This window comes from Salarias fasciatus, chromosome 14 (genome assembly GCF_902148845.1).
Source record: "Salarias fasciatus chromosome 14, fSalaFa1.1, whole genome shotgun sequence".
Lineage (NCBI taxonomy): Eukaryota > Metazoa > Chordata > Actinopteri > Blenniiformes > Blenniidae > Salarias > Salarias fasciatus.
The window spans coordinates 39,210,441-39,226,246 of NC_043758.1; the positions used below are offsets into that span (position 1 = coordinate 39,210,441).

Sequence of the window (15,806 nt, forward strand, 5' to 3'; positions counted from 1 at the left end):
TACAGGAGGTGCACTCTGAGGAGATCGACACTGACTCCGCCTACATCCTGTTCTACGAGCAGCAGGGCGTCGACTACTCCCAGTTCCTGCCAAAGATCGACGGCAAAAAGATGGCCGACACCAGTAGCATGGACGAGGACTTCGAGTCCGACTACAAGAAGTACTGCGTCCTGCAGTGACGGCGCCGGCCAGCGGGGGGCGCTCCCTCTGACTGCTCAGAGACGCATCGCAGCACTTTGTTCACGGCGGAACGTTCGCTACAGCCTCGCCTGTCCAGCTCTCCACCCTGCAGCCTGAGCCCCGAGGAACAACACACCTGATCCTCCCCCTCCTCCTCCTCCTCCTCCTCCTCCTCCTCCCCCTCCTCCTCCTCCTCCTCCTCCTCCTCCTCCTCCTCTTCTTCCTCCTCTTCCTATTCCTCCTCCTCCTCCTCTTCTTCCTCCTCTTCCTCCTCCTCCTCCTCTTCTTCCTCCTCTTCCTCCTCCCCTCCTCCTCCTCCTCCTCCTCCTCCTCCTCCTCCTCCTATTCCTCCTCCTCCTCCTCTTCTTCCTCCTCTTCCTCCTCCTCCTCCTCTTCTTCCTCCTCTTCCTCCTCCCCTCCTCCTCCTCCTCCTCTTCTTCCTCCTATTCCTCCTCCTCCTCCTCTTCTTCCTCCTCTTCCTCCTCCTCCTCCTCTTCTTCCTCCTCTTCCTCCTCCTCCTCCTCTTCTTCCTCCTCTTCCTCCTCCCCTCCTCCTCCTCCTCCTCTTCCTCCTCCTCCTCCTCCTTCTCCTATTCCTCCTCCTCCTCCTCCTCCTCGTCTTCCTCCTCCTCTTCCTCCTCCCATCACTCTTGCATACCAACTCGTCTGAATGTACTCCAGGACATCTTGGACGCGAAGATGTGATGTCCTCGACTCCGTTTCTCCCCTGGTGACATCAGAAGGTGTAAAAGTGGGCGGTTCCCACCTGTGGAGGTCCGGGTGAGAACGGCGCGATCTGATTGGTCGAGTCCAACAAGGCAAAGCATGGTGGTCAAAGACACTGTGATCAGTTATAACGACGACGATTCAGAGAGCAAGTAGGAAAAATCCGAGTCATGCGCTACCTCACCCTCCCCACCCCAACCCCCCCTCCCCCCAGCACCCCTCTGAGCCCCCCCCCCCCCCCCCCCCGCCCCCCCCCCCAGACTCAGACAGTATTACTAAGAACCACATGCTTCCTTTCTGTGGAGGAAACCTGGAACACACATTTCAGGAACAGCCCGCCACAAGAACTCTTGCACAGCCGCGCTCCTCCAGGACCCCCACCTGGACCCCCCCGCCCCCCCACCCCCCCAGACCCGCTGCCTGCACCCGCTCCCTGGACCTGCTCTCCACATGACCACTCAATCAGGCTTTTTTTTTTCTTTCTTTTATTTTATTTCATTTTTTTTTTTTTGCCAAAACTGTATTCAGTCCATCAGCTGCCAAATGTCCCCAATGGACCGGGCGGTGCTGACCTCCAGCTGACCTCCAGCTGACCTCCAGCTGGAGCTCAGGTGTGTTCAGACGGTGCCATGATTTCCGCAGTCTGTTTTATACGTTTCGTTTTAATGTTGTGATGTTCTCGTGGCGGATCGGAGAAGAGCCGTGAGTCTTCAGGTGGTGATTCACACAAGAACACGAGCATGCCCGCATTACCCATAATCCACTGCAGCTGCCCCCACTTCAGCCTGCAGCTCTGCAGTGGCTCCATGAAGCAGAGCAGAAGCTCCCTGTCACCCGCTCAGCAGCGCTCAGCTTCCAGCGCCTGCCTCGGCACAGATCGTTAGAGAAAATGGATTCAGAGGAAGTCCGGACTTCAGTGCTGCTGACAAACCAAATAATCCCCGAAACATAACGGCAAAAATACAGATTCACGCTGAAGCTCCTCAGAAATGTCCTGAAACTTAATGACTTTATTTCCTACATTTCATCGCTGCACCACCAAACCCAGCGCTGGCGAGCCTGACAGGCGGCGCTCCAGGCAGGGCTGGGGGCGGAGCCTGACAGGCGGCGCTCCAGGCAGGGCTGGGGGCGGAGCCTGACAGGCGGCGCTCCAGGCAGGGCTGGGGGCGGAGCCTGACAGGCGGAGCTCCAGGCAGGGCTGGGGGCGGAGCCTGTTCTGCTGCAGGACGCCACGTGAGACGGTTCCTCCTCGGTCCTCCCTCCGCCAGCGGAACAAGAAGGCACTTTATTTCCAGTCTGTAGAGCGCAGGGTGAAGCCGGCGCCACCCTGTGGTTGTTGATCCATTTCGTCTTCGCTCTTTCTGTCCAGACATTTCGCCGTTTGACGTTTCAGCTCCAGAACGTTTCAGAGGAATCCAAAGACTGTTATGTTGAGGCTTCGCTGGAAGCCCTCCCTCTCTCTCCAGCAGCGGCCGCCAGTGAGTGCTTGTAATTTGACGCCAGCCTCATGGCGTGTCTGCTTGCTGAGCATGTCTGATATTCGGTCAATTTAAGGCTCGCAGTGTAATCAGATTACTATTGGACCTGCCCCTTGTGTGTTTGTGCTGCTTCTGAACGCTGCTGTGTCTGAACTGTAGAGATCAGTGCGCTCAGGCTCCTGACCCCCCCACCCCGTCCCCACCCGGTCCCCACCCCGTCACGCCTTATTTAAAGGTGCAATAGCAGCTCCAGTCCCGGTGGGGGCGTCGTGTGTGGAGCTCTCGCAGTAATCTTTTGTTTTCACTGCAGCACAATTTTCAGAATCCAGGAACCAAAAGAGTTTTTCAGTACATCAGAGCTGAGTGGTGAAGAACAAACCCCGCCCCCTCCCAGAAGCCCCGCCCCCACCCCACCCCCCCACCGGACGAGTCGGGGTGTTGGCAGGCAGTGCAATCTACTACTGAGCTGTCCGAGTGTCGTAGCTCTTTTCCTTTATTTAAGTTTCTTTGTGTCGGATCTGAACCACACGTGTTAATTTAAAGAACTTTTTTGTAAAAGTGTTTGTTGAGAGTCACATTGCACTGACATGAAAACATGTACATAAAAAAACTGTGTTTTGTAAATAAGCCAATGAAAACAATGTATTTGATTATGAACTGTACAAACTGCTGTACTTGTAGTTGTATATGGAGTGAAACTGTTGATCTGTAACAAAATACTCAAGCAACAAATTAAATTCTGCAGAGGAAACGAAGACGGAGTCTGGTTGTTTCTCTGCTGCGAAGAACCCCGGGGTGCCCAACCTGAGGCCTGTGCGCCACAATATGAACACCACCGCGTCCATGATGGTCTGCTGACTGAACGTCACGACTGTTTTACAGTAACAGTGTCTCCTGTTCAAGAACGTCTCAGAGAACCGAAGGCCAGCATGTGACGGCGAGTGGTGGGAACATGAAGCAGGCCGAGGTTCGTGGTCTCCTGTCGTCATGGAAACCGAGGGTCGTGTTCTCCTGTCCACATGGAGACTGAGTCTGGGTCTTTGCAAAAGGTTCCACCTTGGGAGCCGTTAGCAAAAAATTGTGTTTTCAGTGACTCTGAGCAGCGTTGACGTGTAAACAGAACCCAGAATGCAGAAAAAGTTTTACGTTCGGGACATGCTGCGGGTCTGGGGGACAGGCTGTGGAGGGACAGACTGGGGGACAGACTGGGGGACAGACTGGGGGTCTGGGGGACAGGCTGTGGAGGGACAGACTGGGGGTCTGGGGGACAGGCTGTGGAGGGACAGACTGGGGGACAGACTGGGGGTCTGGGGGACAGGCTGTGGAAGGACAGACTGGGGGACAGACTGGGGGTCTGGGGGACAGGCTGTGGAGGGACAGACTGGGGGACAGACTGGGGGTCTGGGGGACAGGCTGTGGAGGGACAGACAGGGAGACAGACTGGGGGACAGACTGGGGGTCTGGGGGACAGGCTGTGGAGGGACAGACTGGGGGACAGACTGGGGGTTTGGGGGACAGGCTGTGGAGGGACAGACTGGGGGACAGACTGGGGGTCTGGGGGACAGGCTGTGGAGGGACAGACTGGGGGACAGACTGGGGGTCTGGGGGACAGGCTGTGGAGGGACAGACTGGGGGACAGACTGGGGGACAGACTGGGGGTCTGGGGGACAGGCTGTGGAGGGACAGACTGGGGGTCTGGGGGACAGGCTGTGGAGGGACAGACTGGGGGACAGACTGGGGGTCTGGGGGACAGGCTGTGGAGGGACAGACTGCGGGTCTGGGGGACAGGCTGTGGAGGGACAGACAGGGAGACAGACTGGGGGACAGACTGGGGGTCTGGGGGACAGGCTGTGGAGGGACAGACTGGGGGACAGACTGGGGGGCTGGGGGACAGGCTGTGGAGGGACAGACTGGGGGACAGACTGGGGGTCTGGGGGACAGGCTGTGGAGGGACAAACTGGGGGACAGACTGGGGGTCTGGGGGACAGGCTGTGCAGCTGAGCAGGACTGAGGCAGTCAGACAGGAAGTGCTGCGGCTGCTGCTCTCAGCTGATCCGCTGTGGTTTCCTCCGGTCCTCCTTCACACCGAAACTCGGCTCAACCTGCAGCCGCTCTGCAGCCGGAGAAGCCGGGGTGTGTGTGTGTGTGTGTGTGTGTGTGTGTGTGTGTGGGGGGGGGGGGGGGGGGGGGGGGGGGGGGGGGGGGGGGGGGGGGGGGGGGGGTTCTAGTGCAGTAGGTCAGTGTGACAGCGCTGAGTCCTGTTCTTGTTCACTTCAGGCCCACAGTGATCTGAATCTGTGATCAAACAGTATTGATGATATTCATTTTTATTGTTTCATTTAGTATTTGTGTCGGTTCTACAACTAGCTCCAAAATAATGTATCAACATAAAAGTATCCAGAGTAGTCATCTTGATTCACCTCCTCTCCCCAAGCCCACATGTCCAAGTGTCCTTGGGCAAGGCACTGAACCTCAAACTGCTCCGAGTGGACGGACTGAGCGCCTGGAACCGGGGAAAGACTGGAGAAAGAACACTTTAACTCAGGCTGTGGAAGAACCACATTGAGTGAAACCCATTCATCATTTTAAAGGTTCCGAGGCCTGCAGAGTCCTGAACCCCCCTGACCTTTTCCACATCCTGTCACATTACAACCACGAATGCATTGCTCTGGATTGTAGGAGGGAGACAAATGCAATGGGAAGTCGAAGGAAAATGATCCCAGGTTTATACAACGCCGCACTGACTCACTTTTGAATCCAGTACAAAGCAGGTCGTCGGCTTAGTCAGTTGACCCTGGTTTGCAGCGCCGACCGACCAGGATCCTCCAACACCGGGCCGGTCATTGTCCATCATTGTCATGAAGTTGTTGGAAAAAAAAAATAGACAAAAGTACAATTGAAGATTGAGGTTAAAATATTGAGCTTAAATCTGAAATGCAAAGAACAAATTTTAAAAATGATAAAAATTCTAATTGAAATAGGAGTAATAAGCTCCTGGAACACAGAGTATGGCTGAGGAGTTAACTCTGCTGCTCTTTCTTGACTTTATTCCTGAGGCTCTGCTGGTTGTGCGCCGTGCGGCCTCGACCTGCTGCAGTCAGCCAGCGGCCCACTTCCTGTCTGACATGATGAGCCGCAGAGAGACGGGCTCTCCACTCATCAGCCCCTCGCACTGCACTTCCTCTGCTGCTGAGCACTCAAGCGTTTCTTCAGAGACGAGCCAGAGCAGAGCTGTCCCAGAGCGGACTCGTTCTCCAGCAACAGGTAAAAACCCCTCGTTGGTCTGAGAGTGTTTGTGCTGCTTTGGCTTTGTGAAACAGCTTCTGTCCTGTAAGGAGTCTCGATCTCAGCTTTTCTTCTTTCTTCAAACTCCGACACGATGCTTCAAGCCGCTTCGCCACAAACCATCACAGCCTGCACTCAGTCAGCCGCCATGGAGCCCAGCAACTCCTCCTATGGAAACCCAGATCCAGGCCAGTCCTCAAACCCCACAGGTAAACATCACAGGGAGACATAACAGGTAAACATCACAGGGAGACATCACAGGTAGACATCACAGGTACCATGATGTAACCTAAGGTTGATGGTATTTAAGTTACCTTTTCAAAACTCAAAGATCATTTGGCAAAACAGTCTCACAGTTCAGCTCAGCACCATAGTTCACTTGCAAAAGCTCTTCTCTCTCCCAGAGCTGTTCTCTCATGTTTCAAGGCTTCATTTCTTTCCCATATGAACAGTCAGATCCTTCTGAACAGCTTTGGCTCGTTTCTTAAAACAGACCGGACGTTCTCAGTCTCTTGGTTCTCTTGGTTCTCTTGTCAAAAACCACCTGGACGGTTCAGCAGAACCACACGGTTCACCTGTCTAAGATCCCATCTCTTCCAGAACAGTTCACTCAGGTGGAAAAACTACATTTCTTTCTCAAAAAAATGGTCACTGTCTTTAAAATGCCTTGTGCTTTGGGCATCGTGTCTCTGACATGCAAAATGTTCAGATGTTTTGTCATTAAGGCAGAGGAACATTGAAATATCCCTCGTCTGCCTGTCTGCCTGAGCCCAGTCCTTCATTCATAATGGTGACTGGGAGAGTTTTTATTTTCTTCTTTGGGTTTTTTAGCTACCAGAAAATATTGTGTATAAGATGAAGAAAAATAAAAGCATTTTCCAGTCAGAAGAACCTTCAAGTCCTGGTTCACACACTGCTTTCATACCTCCAAGGAAACTGTTGTAATTTTTATTTACACACAAAGTAACTTGCTTCCATCAGAGCTCAATATACTGCAAAATAAACACAAAGAAAGGGGGAAGAAAAAAGGAAAATTGTATGTAGAGTGTGTGCTGTAGATGAAGCTGGAGTTTCACAGCTCACTTCTTCACTGGTCTCCCTCCTCACCCTCCTGACTGTCCTCCTCACCCTCTTCCAAACAGATCCATGTCTGGTCTTCATGGTATTGTATGTTCTTGACGAATGTTGACCGTTCAACAGATGATTTTGCAGGTGGTGACTGATATAATGAAATGATGCTTATATGTTTTGGAGAGAAAAACCATTCGACTGAGTTTAGATCCGTGTAGATCAACACGATCTATTCACTTAGAAATGGTGCTAAATCTATCCTTACTGTGCTTAATTATTTGTAAAGATTTTCTGAGAGCATTGAGACATACTGAGGGATTTACGACACGATGAAATGAATTAGAAATACCGTTCTGTTGTGAGCAGTTACAGGGCAGTTTGGAGATTTGTCCATGTTGTTTTGAGAATGTAATTTCTGTTTCAAGAAATGAGCCAAACCACTGGAGAAAAACTGTAATACTATCTGTGACCACTAGAGGTCACTGTATGGCCACCGAAAGGTGTCACAGTACCACAGTAAACCTCTGCTGGATTTGACTGAACGAGCCAGGGAAGGGTCTTCACTCACATCTGGACAGCAGATGTTGTCATCCACTGTGTTTTCCGTCTTTTTGGGACTCTTTGATCTGATAGTCTGTAAACCGTGGGGACTGTAGTACTGTGGCTGCACATGGGGGGGCGCCACAGCGGCCTCCGCTCTGCTGCCTCTCACATCCTCATCCTGACCTGTTGCCTCAGAGCGGTCTCTGGAGATGATGGTCTATGTTCTCAGCGGGGTCCTCTGCCTCCTGGTCCTGGTCTTCCTCCTGCTGGGATCGATGTGTCTCAGAAAGTAAGACTGGCTCTCTTTGTTTCTGACGGTTTGTCATTTAAAGTCTTTTGTGTGTCGCTGTGTTTCCTCCTGGCTTTAAACTCTTTGACATGGCTCACATCACGTTTCACTCCTCCGTACACGTCGTATGTTCACCAGACGAGTGGGGGAGGGGGGGTAAACGTCTGGGTCAGAGAGGTCACACTGTGGTCCTGCAGGTACCGGCTCATGGCTCGGACCCTCCGGCAGCTGAGCAGGACCAGGCTGGTACCCCAGATGGGAGCTGACTCCATGCCTGAGTCAGCAGACCCACAGCAGAAGGAGGAGGAGGAGGAGGAAAGACCTGCTCTTCCTCCTGCTGCCATTCCTCTGCAGCCCAGCAGCACCGTCAGACCCCCCTCCAAGAGACTGTGGAAAGGCCTGCATCCAGTACAGTGGCACACACACACACACACACACACACACACACACACACACACACACACACACACACTTACTGTGTGTCACCGTGACTTCTCCTCCTCTCCCAGGCTCCTCGATTCACCAAGTCTGACCTGAACCTGCTGCAGCTCATCAAAGCAGGGAAGGAGGGCGTGTTCTACCACGCCCGGCTGACCCGCGGCACCTGCAAAGGCCACAGCACCTTCACCTGCAAGATCAGCAAGGAGGGTTGGTACCGGCTGAGCCTCCTCTCCTCTGTTCCGCTTCACTGATAGCATCGAAAGACCAAAATCCCACAGTGTTATTATACACCGTCAGCTCCGTGGTGTCCCTGCTCCGCTGGCTGACAGCAGTGACCTTCTGACCTTCTCTGTCGATAAGATCAGAGGCATTAAAGACTAAATCCCAGAACCTTCCTTGTGGTCCAGGTCTTGTTGAACAGTCGTTACATGTCTGGTCCTCTTTTACTCCCGTATGTCTTGAAGACGTCTCAGCACGGATGGCCAAAACTAAACCCTCCTCCAGTCCTGTAGATGTGTTTCCATCTAAGCTCTGAATGTTTTTGACACAGTTGGACCATGGGGGACCAGAGTGTCAACCTGTCGCTCTCTTCTGGTGTGTTCCCTTCCACCTTCAAGCATGCAGTCAGTCACAGAACCCAAACTTAAAAAACCTCATCTGGACCAACATGAACTTAAGAACGACAGGCCGATATCTAACACCGCTCTACAGAGACTGCTCTATTGAAAGTGTCCAGACATCCTGATGTCTGCCGACTCAGGGAGACACACAGTGCTGGTCCTGGTGGACCTGTCCTCGACCTTTGACCCAGTTGACCACCAGATCCTGATAAACAGGCTGCAGGACCTGATGGTCTGTGCTCCAGTGGTTCTCCTCATATCTGGCTGGTAGGAGCTTCAGTGAGCCAGTCCACCTGCATTGTGGTGTGCCTCAGGGCTCAGTTCTGGGACCCCTCCTGTTCTTACTGCATGTTCTTCCTCTGGGTCAGATAGTCCAGCAGTTCAGTGACGTCTCCTGACGACCTTCAGCTGTTCTGCTCCTTCAAGCCATCTGAAACCACAAACTGAGCCCCTTAACGAACAGCTTGTCACAAACCAAGCAGTGAAAAACAGAGACTTTCATCATCGGCCCGGAGAGAACCATCCCCTCTCTGAAGCAGCACCTCGGTGATCTGAGCCCCTCAACCAAACCGAACTGAGGAACCTTGGGCTGATCTTTGATGAAGCCATGTCACTGGACCACCACTCTCGGCAGCTGGTTAGAACCTGTTTCCTCCAGCTGGGCAGTGTCGCTCAGCTCAGGCTCTCAGAACCAGCTTGAGATGATCATTCATGCGTTCATCTCCTCACAGCCAGACTGCTGCAGCAGCCTGTTCACTGCCTCAGCCACAAAGAGCTGGATCGTCTCCAATGTGTCCAAAACTCAGCTGCCAGGCTGCTGACCAGCTGCACCAGGAGGTCCCACACCACACCTGTTGAAAATCTCTCCTCTGGCCCCCTGCTGTGAGTCCAGTTTAAAATCTTGCTGCTGACCTTTCGACCCCTGCATGGCCAAGCTCCCTACAGCTTGGCCTGAAGCCTGAGTTCCTCTGAGCAGAACCTGCTGAGTCCTCAGGCTCACTTTAAAACTAGAGGTGACCGCTGGTTCAAATCCACTGCGCCTCACCTCTGGAACAAACCTCCTTCAGACCTTCTCCCTGGACTCAGTGCATGCTTTCAAAAGCATTTGCTTCAGAAAGCCGTCTAGTCCACAGTGACTCGGCGCTGTCTGGGCTGTGCCGTGTATCATGGACTGACCTTAGATCTGCCGCTGTACCTCTGATCTGATATGATTCTCCATTACTGCGAAGCACTTTGTGACGGCTGTGGAAAGAGCGATACAAATAACGACTGTGAGGCCTCAGGATGAAGACTGATCAGTCACATCCAGGCTGTTGACACAGAGCTACTGGAAAGTTGAGAGCTCAAGAGCCCGATATGGAGGGAGGGATGGATGGAGGGATGATGGATGGATGGATGGATGGATGCTATGATACCTCTGAAGTGTCAGTCTGAAGTTGTGGTCTCACCTGTCCTCCTCAGGTGTTCGTTTGAAGCACGTGGAGGCCGAGGTTTCAATCATGAGGAAACTCGTGCACCATAAGAACATCCTGCAGCTGTTAGACTGGAACACCTCCGAGGGTGAGACCGACAGACGGACAGGCGGACAGACGGACAGGCGGACAGACAGGGCAGCTCAGTGTTTGACTGTGGTCCCTCCCTGCAGAGCCCTACATTCTCATCATGGAGTACGTGGGCTACGGCACACTGCGGACCTTCCTGCAGACCAACAGAGACCACCTGAGCGCAGACCCCGAGCTGCAGAGCCTGCTCACCATCGCCTCCTACCACATCGCTCTGGCCATGCAGCACCTGCGCTCCAAAATGGTACGGTCTGCTTCAGGAGTGGACCTGAAGGTCCTGGTCCTGGTTCCAGTCCAGATCCTCCTGGACTTGATAGTTTTAGAGTTGACAGTCACTGTAACAACAGTCCAACTTGATGTTCTGTCCATATGAATATGCTTATAGTGTATTGCTCTCTGTGGTTTCATTACTAAATCAACCAACAGCACCACCTAGTGGACCACCATGAGAGCTCCATGGACTTCAGTGTTTCCACTGTTTACTGTGACACATTGTCACTTGAAATGTTGTGTAAGCGAGCGTCAAACACCGTTTAACTGACTGTTAAACAGAAAACTGAACATTTTTCCAAAAGAAAACAGAAAGACTGAGATAACATGGTGTGAATGCAGCCGGGTGATTTCTGCTTCGGTTTTGATCTCCGATGAATTATGTGACGGGGGGCGCTCTACAAAGCATTTGGTGCCATTCTGGTGCCGTCCAATGAGATATAAGGCAGAATTCCAGGCACCAGGCAGGTTCTACAGTTTTTATCGTTCTGTCAAATCTTTGAACTTTGTCCAAACAGAACACTTGTTTTAATTTTTACAAAAAGTTGATGGTCTTGAGACTGTTTTACTCACTTTTATTGATCCACTATTCACACTTTGATCTTGTGTGTGTGTGTGTGTGTGTGTGTGTGTGTGTGTGTGTGTGTGTGTGTGTGTGTGTGTGCAGATTATCCACTGTGACCTGGCTCTGAGGAATATTATGGTCAACAAGTTTCCCTGGGAGGTGAAGGTTGCAGAGTTCGGCCTCGCCAGAGACTTAACCAGCATGACCAGTCGCCACAGCACCCGCTGGAGAAACCCACGGGTAGGACACACACACACACACACACACACACACACACACACACACACACACACACACACACACACACACACACACACGTTCCGTGTTTGTAATTAAAAAATATTCACTTGTGTGTGTGTGTGTGTGTGTGTGTGTGTGTGTGTGTGTGTTGCAGCAGCGGGTGCCCCTGCGCTGGTACCCCCCTGAGTACTTCAAGAACAACTACTACAGCTTCATGGGGGACGTGTGGGCCTTCGGCATCGTGCTGTGGGAGATGCAGACCTTCGGTCAGTTCAGCTGCAGATCTGGGGCTGTTGGTTCAAATCCCTCCTTCTTTCATTTAATCATCCAGGGGCCAAACTCTGCAACCTTCACCAACTCGAGTCCTGAGGAGCGGGAGTCCTCAGGGTTCAGTGGGTTTTTCACATGATTCTGCTCCATCAGTCTCATAAATGAGAGTGTGAATATCTGAAGCATCCTGTTGAAACTGAGCTCAGATCTCCTCCCCTGAAACCTGAGCTGTGATGCTCTCAGCCTCCTCCTCTTCTGATTGGCTGACAGATTCAACCATGAAAACCTCATTTTTGAACTCGTTTACTTGTTAATGTGTTAACGTGTTTTAATGTGGTAACTTTTTGACTTGTTAACGTTTTTTAATGTAATAACTTCTTGATGTGTTAGCTTGTTTTAAGGTGTTAGCTTGTTTTAGCATGTTTGCTTATTTTAACACGTTAACTTGTGTGCGGCCTTCAGGGACGCTGCCGTACCCCAACCTGGAGACTTCAGAGGAGGTGGTCTACCACATCTGTCTGGGCCACAAGAACACCAACCCTGAAGGCTGCAGACCAGAAATGTGAGTCACGACCCGGCAAACCCGAACTGACCCCTGCTTCAGTATTCAGCTGGTTCTAATGAGAGCAGCAGCAATGAGGAGAACAGGGCTCTAGCTCTGGTCCCTGGTCTAGTTCTGGATCGGGTCTGGATCCTGGTTGTCCTCTGCCGTCCTCAGGCTCCACATCATGAGGGACTGCTGGGAGGAGCCGTACACCCTGAGGCCGTCCTTCACCAACATCGTGTGCATGCTGGAGGACATCCTGGAGAACGACTCCGTGAGTCCCTGACAGAACCTGAACCACTCCCGTCCTTCAGGTTCTCCTCTGTCGCCACGCTGGCATTGCAGCCATCAATCCTGCTGTGTTTTAGAATCTGAACTATCCATCTCCCAAGCTCTGTAGCAGCCCCGTTCAGAATGATCAAACTTTCAGCTTGACTGAAATATGATGAATTTGAAGTCAGAGGTCAGAAAGCTGACGTCCATAAATGTCTGATATCTCCTCTGGATTTGTTCAGGGACCGCTCCGCCCTAACCAGCCGATCTGTCTGTCCTGCAGGACTATGTGGACGTGGGCAGTCCTCTGAATGTGGTGAAAGCTGAGGATGATTATCAGGAGGACAAAAGTGTCCGAAGTCCCGCTGCCACACTGAAAGAGGAGAATCAGGCTGCGTTTCAGTGAAGAGGGAAGAGACTCTGAAACATCGTTTCATACCATGATTGTTCTGCACTTTTTAGTTACTTTCATTACTGGAGACTCAAATCAAAGTATTGTATATGTCAGGTGTTCTGCTGTCACTTTCTGAAGTAAATATATTCTATAGATGGAAATGTCGTGTCTTCCTCTGCTGTTTGTGTTTCTCTCCAAACACAACAGACAAATCACAGATGAAGTGATGAAAAACACACAATCCATCCAGTGTGTGTGTGTGTGTGTGTGTGTGTGTGTGTGTGTGTGTGTGTGTGTGTGTGTGTGTGTGTGTGTGTGTGTGTGTTTTCCACCTGACCTCTCACACTGACATAAGTGAAATGAGCTGAAAGCTGTGTATGATATTTCCGAGGGTCCGTGAAGCGGCGTGGCGGTGTTTTATGGAGCGGGACGGGTGGTGCGTTCAGGAACGCCCCGGTCTTTCTGCACAGCCAATCGGATTGACAGCACAAACATGCGTTTTTACGACACACGGCTGCCCTGAACTTTTGGACTCCGCCGCTTGAACTGTGTGAAACTCCCGGAAAGAGGAGACCATGGCTCTCCGCGTGTTGGAAATCATCTTTTTCCTGTATTTCTTCTCTCACATCCCCATCACGCTGTTCATCGACCTGCAGGCGCTGCTGCCCGCAGACCTTTACCCTCAGCCGGTGAGTCCAGGACCGCACGGGGCTCTGCAGCTCCCCGTCCTGACAGTCCGTGGCTGCAATAACGTTTTCTGCACGTTTTGTTTCCCCTCCAGGCTAAAGACCTGTTAAGGTGGTACGCTGAGGCGTTCAAGGACCCCATGGTGCTGGACCCCCCGGTCTGGTTCAAGTCCTTCATCTTCTGTGAGGCCGTGCTGCAGGGCCCGTTCTTCCCTGTGGCAGCCTATGCTTTCCTCAAAGGTCAGGAGGTCATGATAATGAGCATATGGATTAGTATTGTTGTTGTCATCATTGGGTTTTATTTACTTTTTAATTTCTTTACTGGAATGTAAGTGTTAATGTGAATTTCTGAGTTTTCTGCTTGAAGTGATCATCATCCGGAGCTGCTTCCGACTCAGTTATGCACAGTATCCACATTTCTACCGCTGTTCAGCAGAACCTGGTCTGACCTGGTCCGCCCTCTCTCCCCCCTCCAGGCGGCTGCAGGTGGATCCGGACTCCGGCCATCGTGTACTCGGTGCACGTGGCCACCACGCTGGTGCCCATCCTGGCCCACATCCTGCTGTACCCGTTCCCCACGGGGCCCCACCCCGGGCCCCAGACGTCCCGGGAGCGCTGGCTGCTGGTCTCCATCTACGCCCCGTACCTGCTGGTCCCCCTGCTGCTGCTGCTCACCATGCTGCTGTCCCCCACCTACTGCACCGCAGGGGGCGGCCGGGCCCGGGCCAAGAAGAGGAGCTGAGACACACACACACACACACACACACACACACACACACACACACACACACACACACCTGCCACCGACTGTTTGGAAACTGTTTGATTAAATGTTGACTTGTTGAATGTAACTCGTAGTTTTATCAGTAATATAAAATCAGCTGATAAATAATAATTTCCACTGATGTATAAAATAAAATAGTAAAAGTTTTTTTTACAACTGTAATTGAGAGAAATGCAGCTTGGTTTGTTTCCTCCATGAGTTAGTGTGACGACTGCCACCTCCCATGAAATGCTGAGGGGGTTTCATCTGTATAATGTTTGTCCAGTGTTCCATAACACACACACACACACACACACACACACACACACACACACACACGGCGGCGGAACTTGTTCGTCCAGAAGCAGCTGATTGAAGCTCTGTCATTTCACAGCTCCAGACCAGACTAAAGAGTTGGAAGCCTCGTTCATGTTCTCACATTCACACATTCACTCATTCACATGTAGCTGGATGCTTCATGTCTCCTCATACAGATTTCTAAAGAGGCTTTTTCTTTTGTCTAACTCTCTGATTTGCACCACAAGACAGATCAGTGGATGTAAATCAGCAATCAGGTCTGAAAGGATCCAAATAAAGAACAAGATGGAAGCAGTGAAGGACAGAGTGAAGGACAACGTCATGAAAGGCATGTTGCACAAAGAAAAAGACATGAAAAATAACTGAATCATTATACCATATAAACCTTATGACAAATACCTTCCACACACACACACACACACTCACACACACTTAGGTTTGTATTTCTATCCTTGTGAGGACACTCATCGACATAATGAACCACCAAATAAAGTAAACTTGACGGTAAAAATTTGAGTCCCTCAAGAAAAATGTTGATATTTTAAAGAAAGAATGTATTAATTAGTTTTATTGATGATTTTCTTATTGTATTTAATAATAATAATAATATCTTATTATTACCCATCGCCGTAACACGTAGTGTAACGGCGATGGGTATTGTTCTTGCTCAGTTTCTTCTGATTATTCTTTGTCCCACGAGAATGCATTTTGACCCCTGTGGCGTTTTTTGGTATCTACGCGACCGGCCCGGCGAAAAATTCGATAAAATATATACCTCCACAGTGACAGATCAACACTGGCTCAACAGCGCCACCTACAGTCAGACCCCTGTGGCCCACAGAGTGGGCATATTTTGACGTAGGAACACGAAATTCACAGCAGTGACAGAGCATGAGGGGACAAACAGAAAACTCTCTTGGCTCAAATCTGTGGGACCAACAGGAAGGCGGCCATCTTGGATACAAAATTCGCCGCTATTTCGCTTTTCATTTTTCAAATGAGCTGAACTCTTACTTCCTTTCTTCCAAATGAGCCCAAACTCAGCACGCTGCATCTGGACACATTGACTTTCAATAATCAGCCAGCTTTTTTTGATACGTCGCTCGATCTCCTCGCAGCACGCTGTCGAAAAACGCCTTCATTTCCTGCTATTTGGACAGCCCCTCACGAGCTCAGGCATTGTCCCAGAACACTCAGATTACAGTCAGTTATGTCCATAACGGTCCTCATGTAATGCATTATAAAGTTTGATACAACTCAACTCTATAGCGCCCCCTACCATAGACCTA

General features: G+C 51.2%; 3 protein-coding genes across 7 annotated transcripts in view; all 3 read left to right on the forward strand.

Annotated features, from left to right (window-relative positions):
* Positions 1 to 408, forward strand: part of usp32 (ubiquitin specific peptidase 32) — a 33,308-nt gene extending 32,900 nt beyond the window's left edge. For 3 of the 4 annotated variants that reach the window (XM_030108033.1, XM_030108035.1, XM_030108036.1), the window contains exon 34: positions 6 to 408. In XM_030108033.1, the coding sequence (XP_029963893.1) occupies positions 6 to 179 (174 nt within the window). In that variant the 3' untranslated portion in view covers positions 180 to 408. The remainder of the gene's footprint in view (positions 1 to 5) is intronic. The other variant, XM_030108034.1, reaches the window with a different exon arrangement.
* Positions 409 to 5,596: 5,188 nt separating this feature from the next.
* LOC115400930 (tyrosine kinase receptor Cad96Ca) lies at positions 5,597 to 12,839 on the forward strand. 2 transcript variants are annotated; one of them, XM_030109010.1, is made up of 12 exons: positions 5,597 to 5,647; positions 5,773 to 5,877; positions 7,478 to 7,571; positions 7,769 to 7,979; positions 8,081 to 8,219; positions 10,094 to 10,192; positions 10,278 to 10,438; positions 11,132 to 11,269; positions 11,424 to 11,535; positions 12,002 to 12,101; positions 12,258 to 12,357; positions 12,640 to 12,839. In XM_030109010.1, the coding sequence occupies exons 2-12, from the start codon at positions 5,817 to 5,819 to the stop codon at positions 12,760 to 12,762; spliced, it is 1,338 nt and encodes a 445-aa protein (XP_029964870.1). In that variant the 5' UTR covers positions 5,597 to 5,647; positions 5,773 to 5,816; the 3' UTR covers positions 12,763 to 12,839. The 2 variants fall into 2 exon arrangements, with proteins under 2 accessions (XP_029964870.1, XP_029964871.1); XM_030109011.1 differs by having other exon boundaries at positions 11,427 to 11,535.
* Positions 12,840 to 13,265: 426 nt separating this feature from the next.
* On the forward strand, positions 13,266 to 14,850 carry tmem97 (transmembrane protein 97). Its single transcript, XM_030108951.1, has 3 exons — positions 13,266 to 13,439; positions 13,532 to 13,676; positions 13,913 to 14,850. The coding sequence occupies exons 1-3, from the start codon at positions 13,326 to 13,328 to the stop codon at positions 14,176 to 14,178; spliced, it is 525 nt and encodes a 174-aa protein (XP_029964811.1). The 5' UTR covers positions 13,266 to 13,325; the 3' UTR covers positions 14,179 to 14,850.
* The last annotated feature ends 956 nt before the right edge of the window (positions 14,851 to 15,806 follow it).

Coding starts and splice junctions, on each gene's coding strand:
- tmem97 (XM_030108951.1), top strand. CDS start 13,326: ATGGCTCTCCGCGTGTTGGAAATCATCTTTTTCCTGTATTTCTTCTCT. Junction 13,440..13,531: donor CAGACCTTTACCCTCAGCCG/GTGAGTCCAGGA, acceptor TTTCCCCTCCAG/GCTAAAGACCTGTTAAGGTG. Junction 13,677..13,912: donor AGCCTATGCTTTCCTCAAAG/GTCAGGAGGTCA, acceptor TCCCCCCTCCAG/GCGGCTGCAGGTGGATCCGG.
- LOC115400930 (XM_030109010.1), top strand. CDS start 5,817: ATGGAGCCCAGCAACTCCTCCTATGGAAACCCAGATCCAGGCCAGTCC. Junction 7,980..8,080: donor TGTGGAAAGGCCTGCATCCA/GTACAGTGGCAC, acceptor CTCCTCTCCCAG/GCTCCTCGATTCACCAAGTC. Junction 8,220..10,093: donor CTGCAAGATCAGCAAGGAGG/GTTGGTACCGGC, acceptor TGTCCTCCTCAG/GTGTTCGTTTGAAGCACGTG.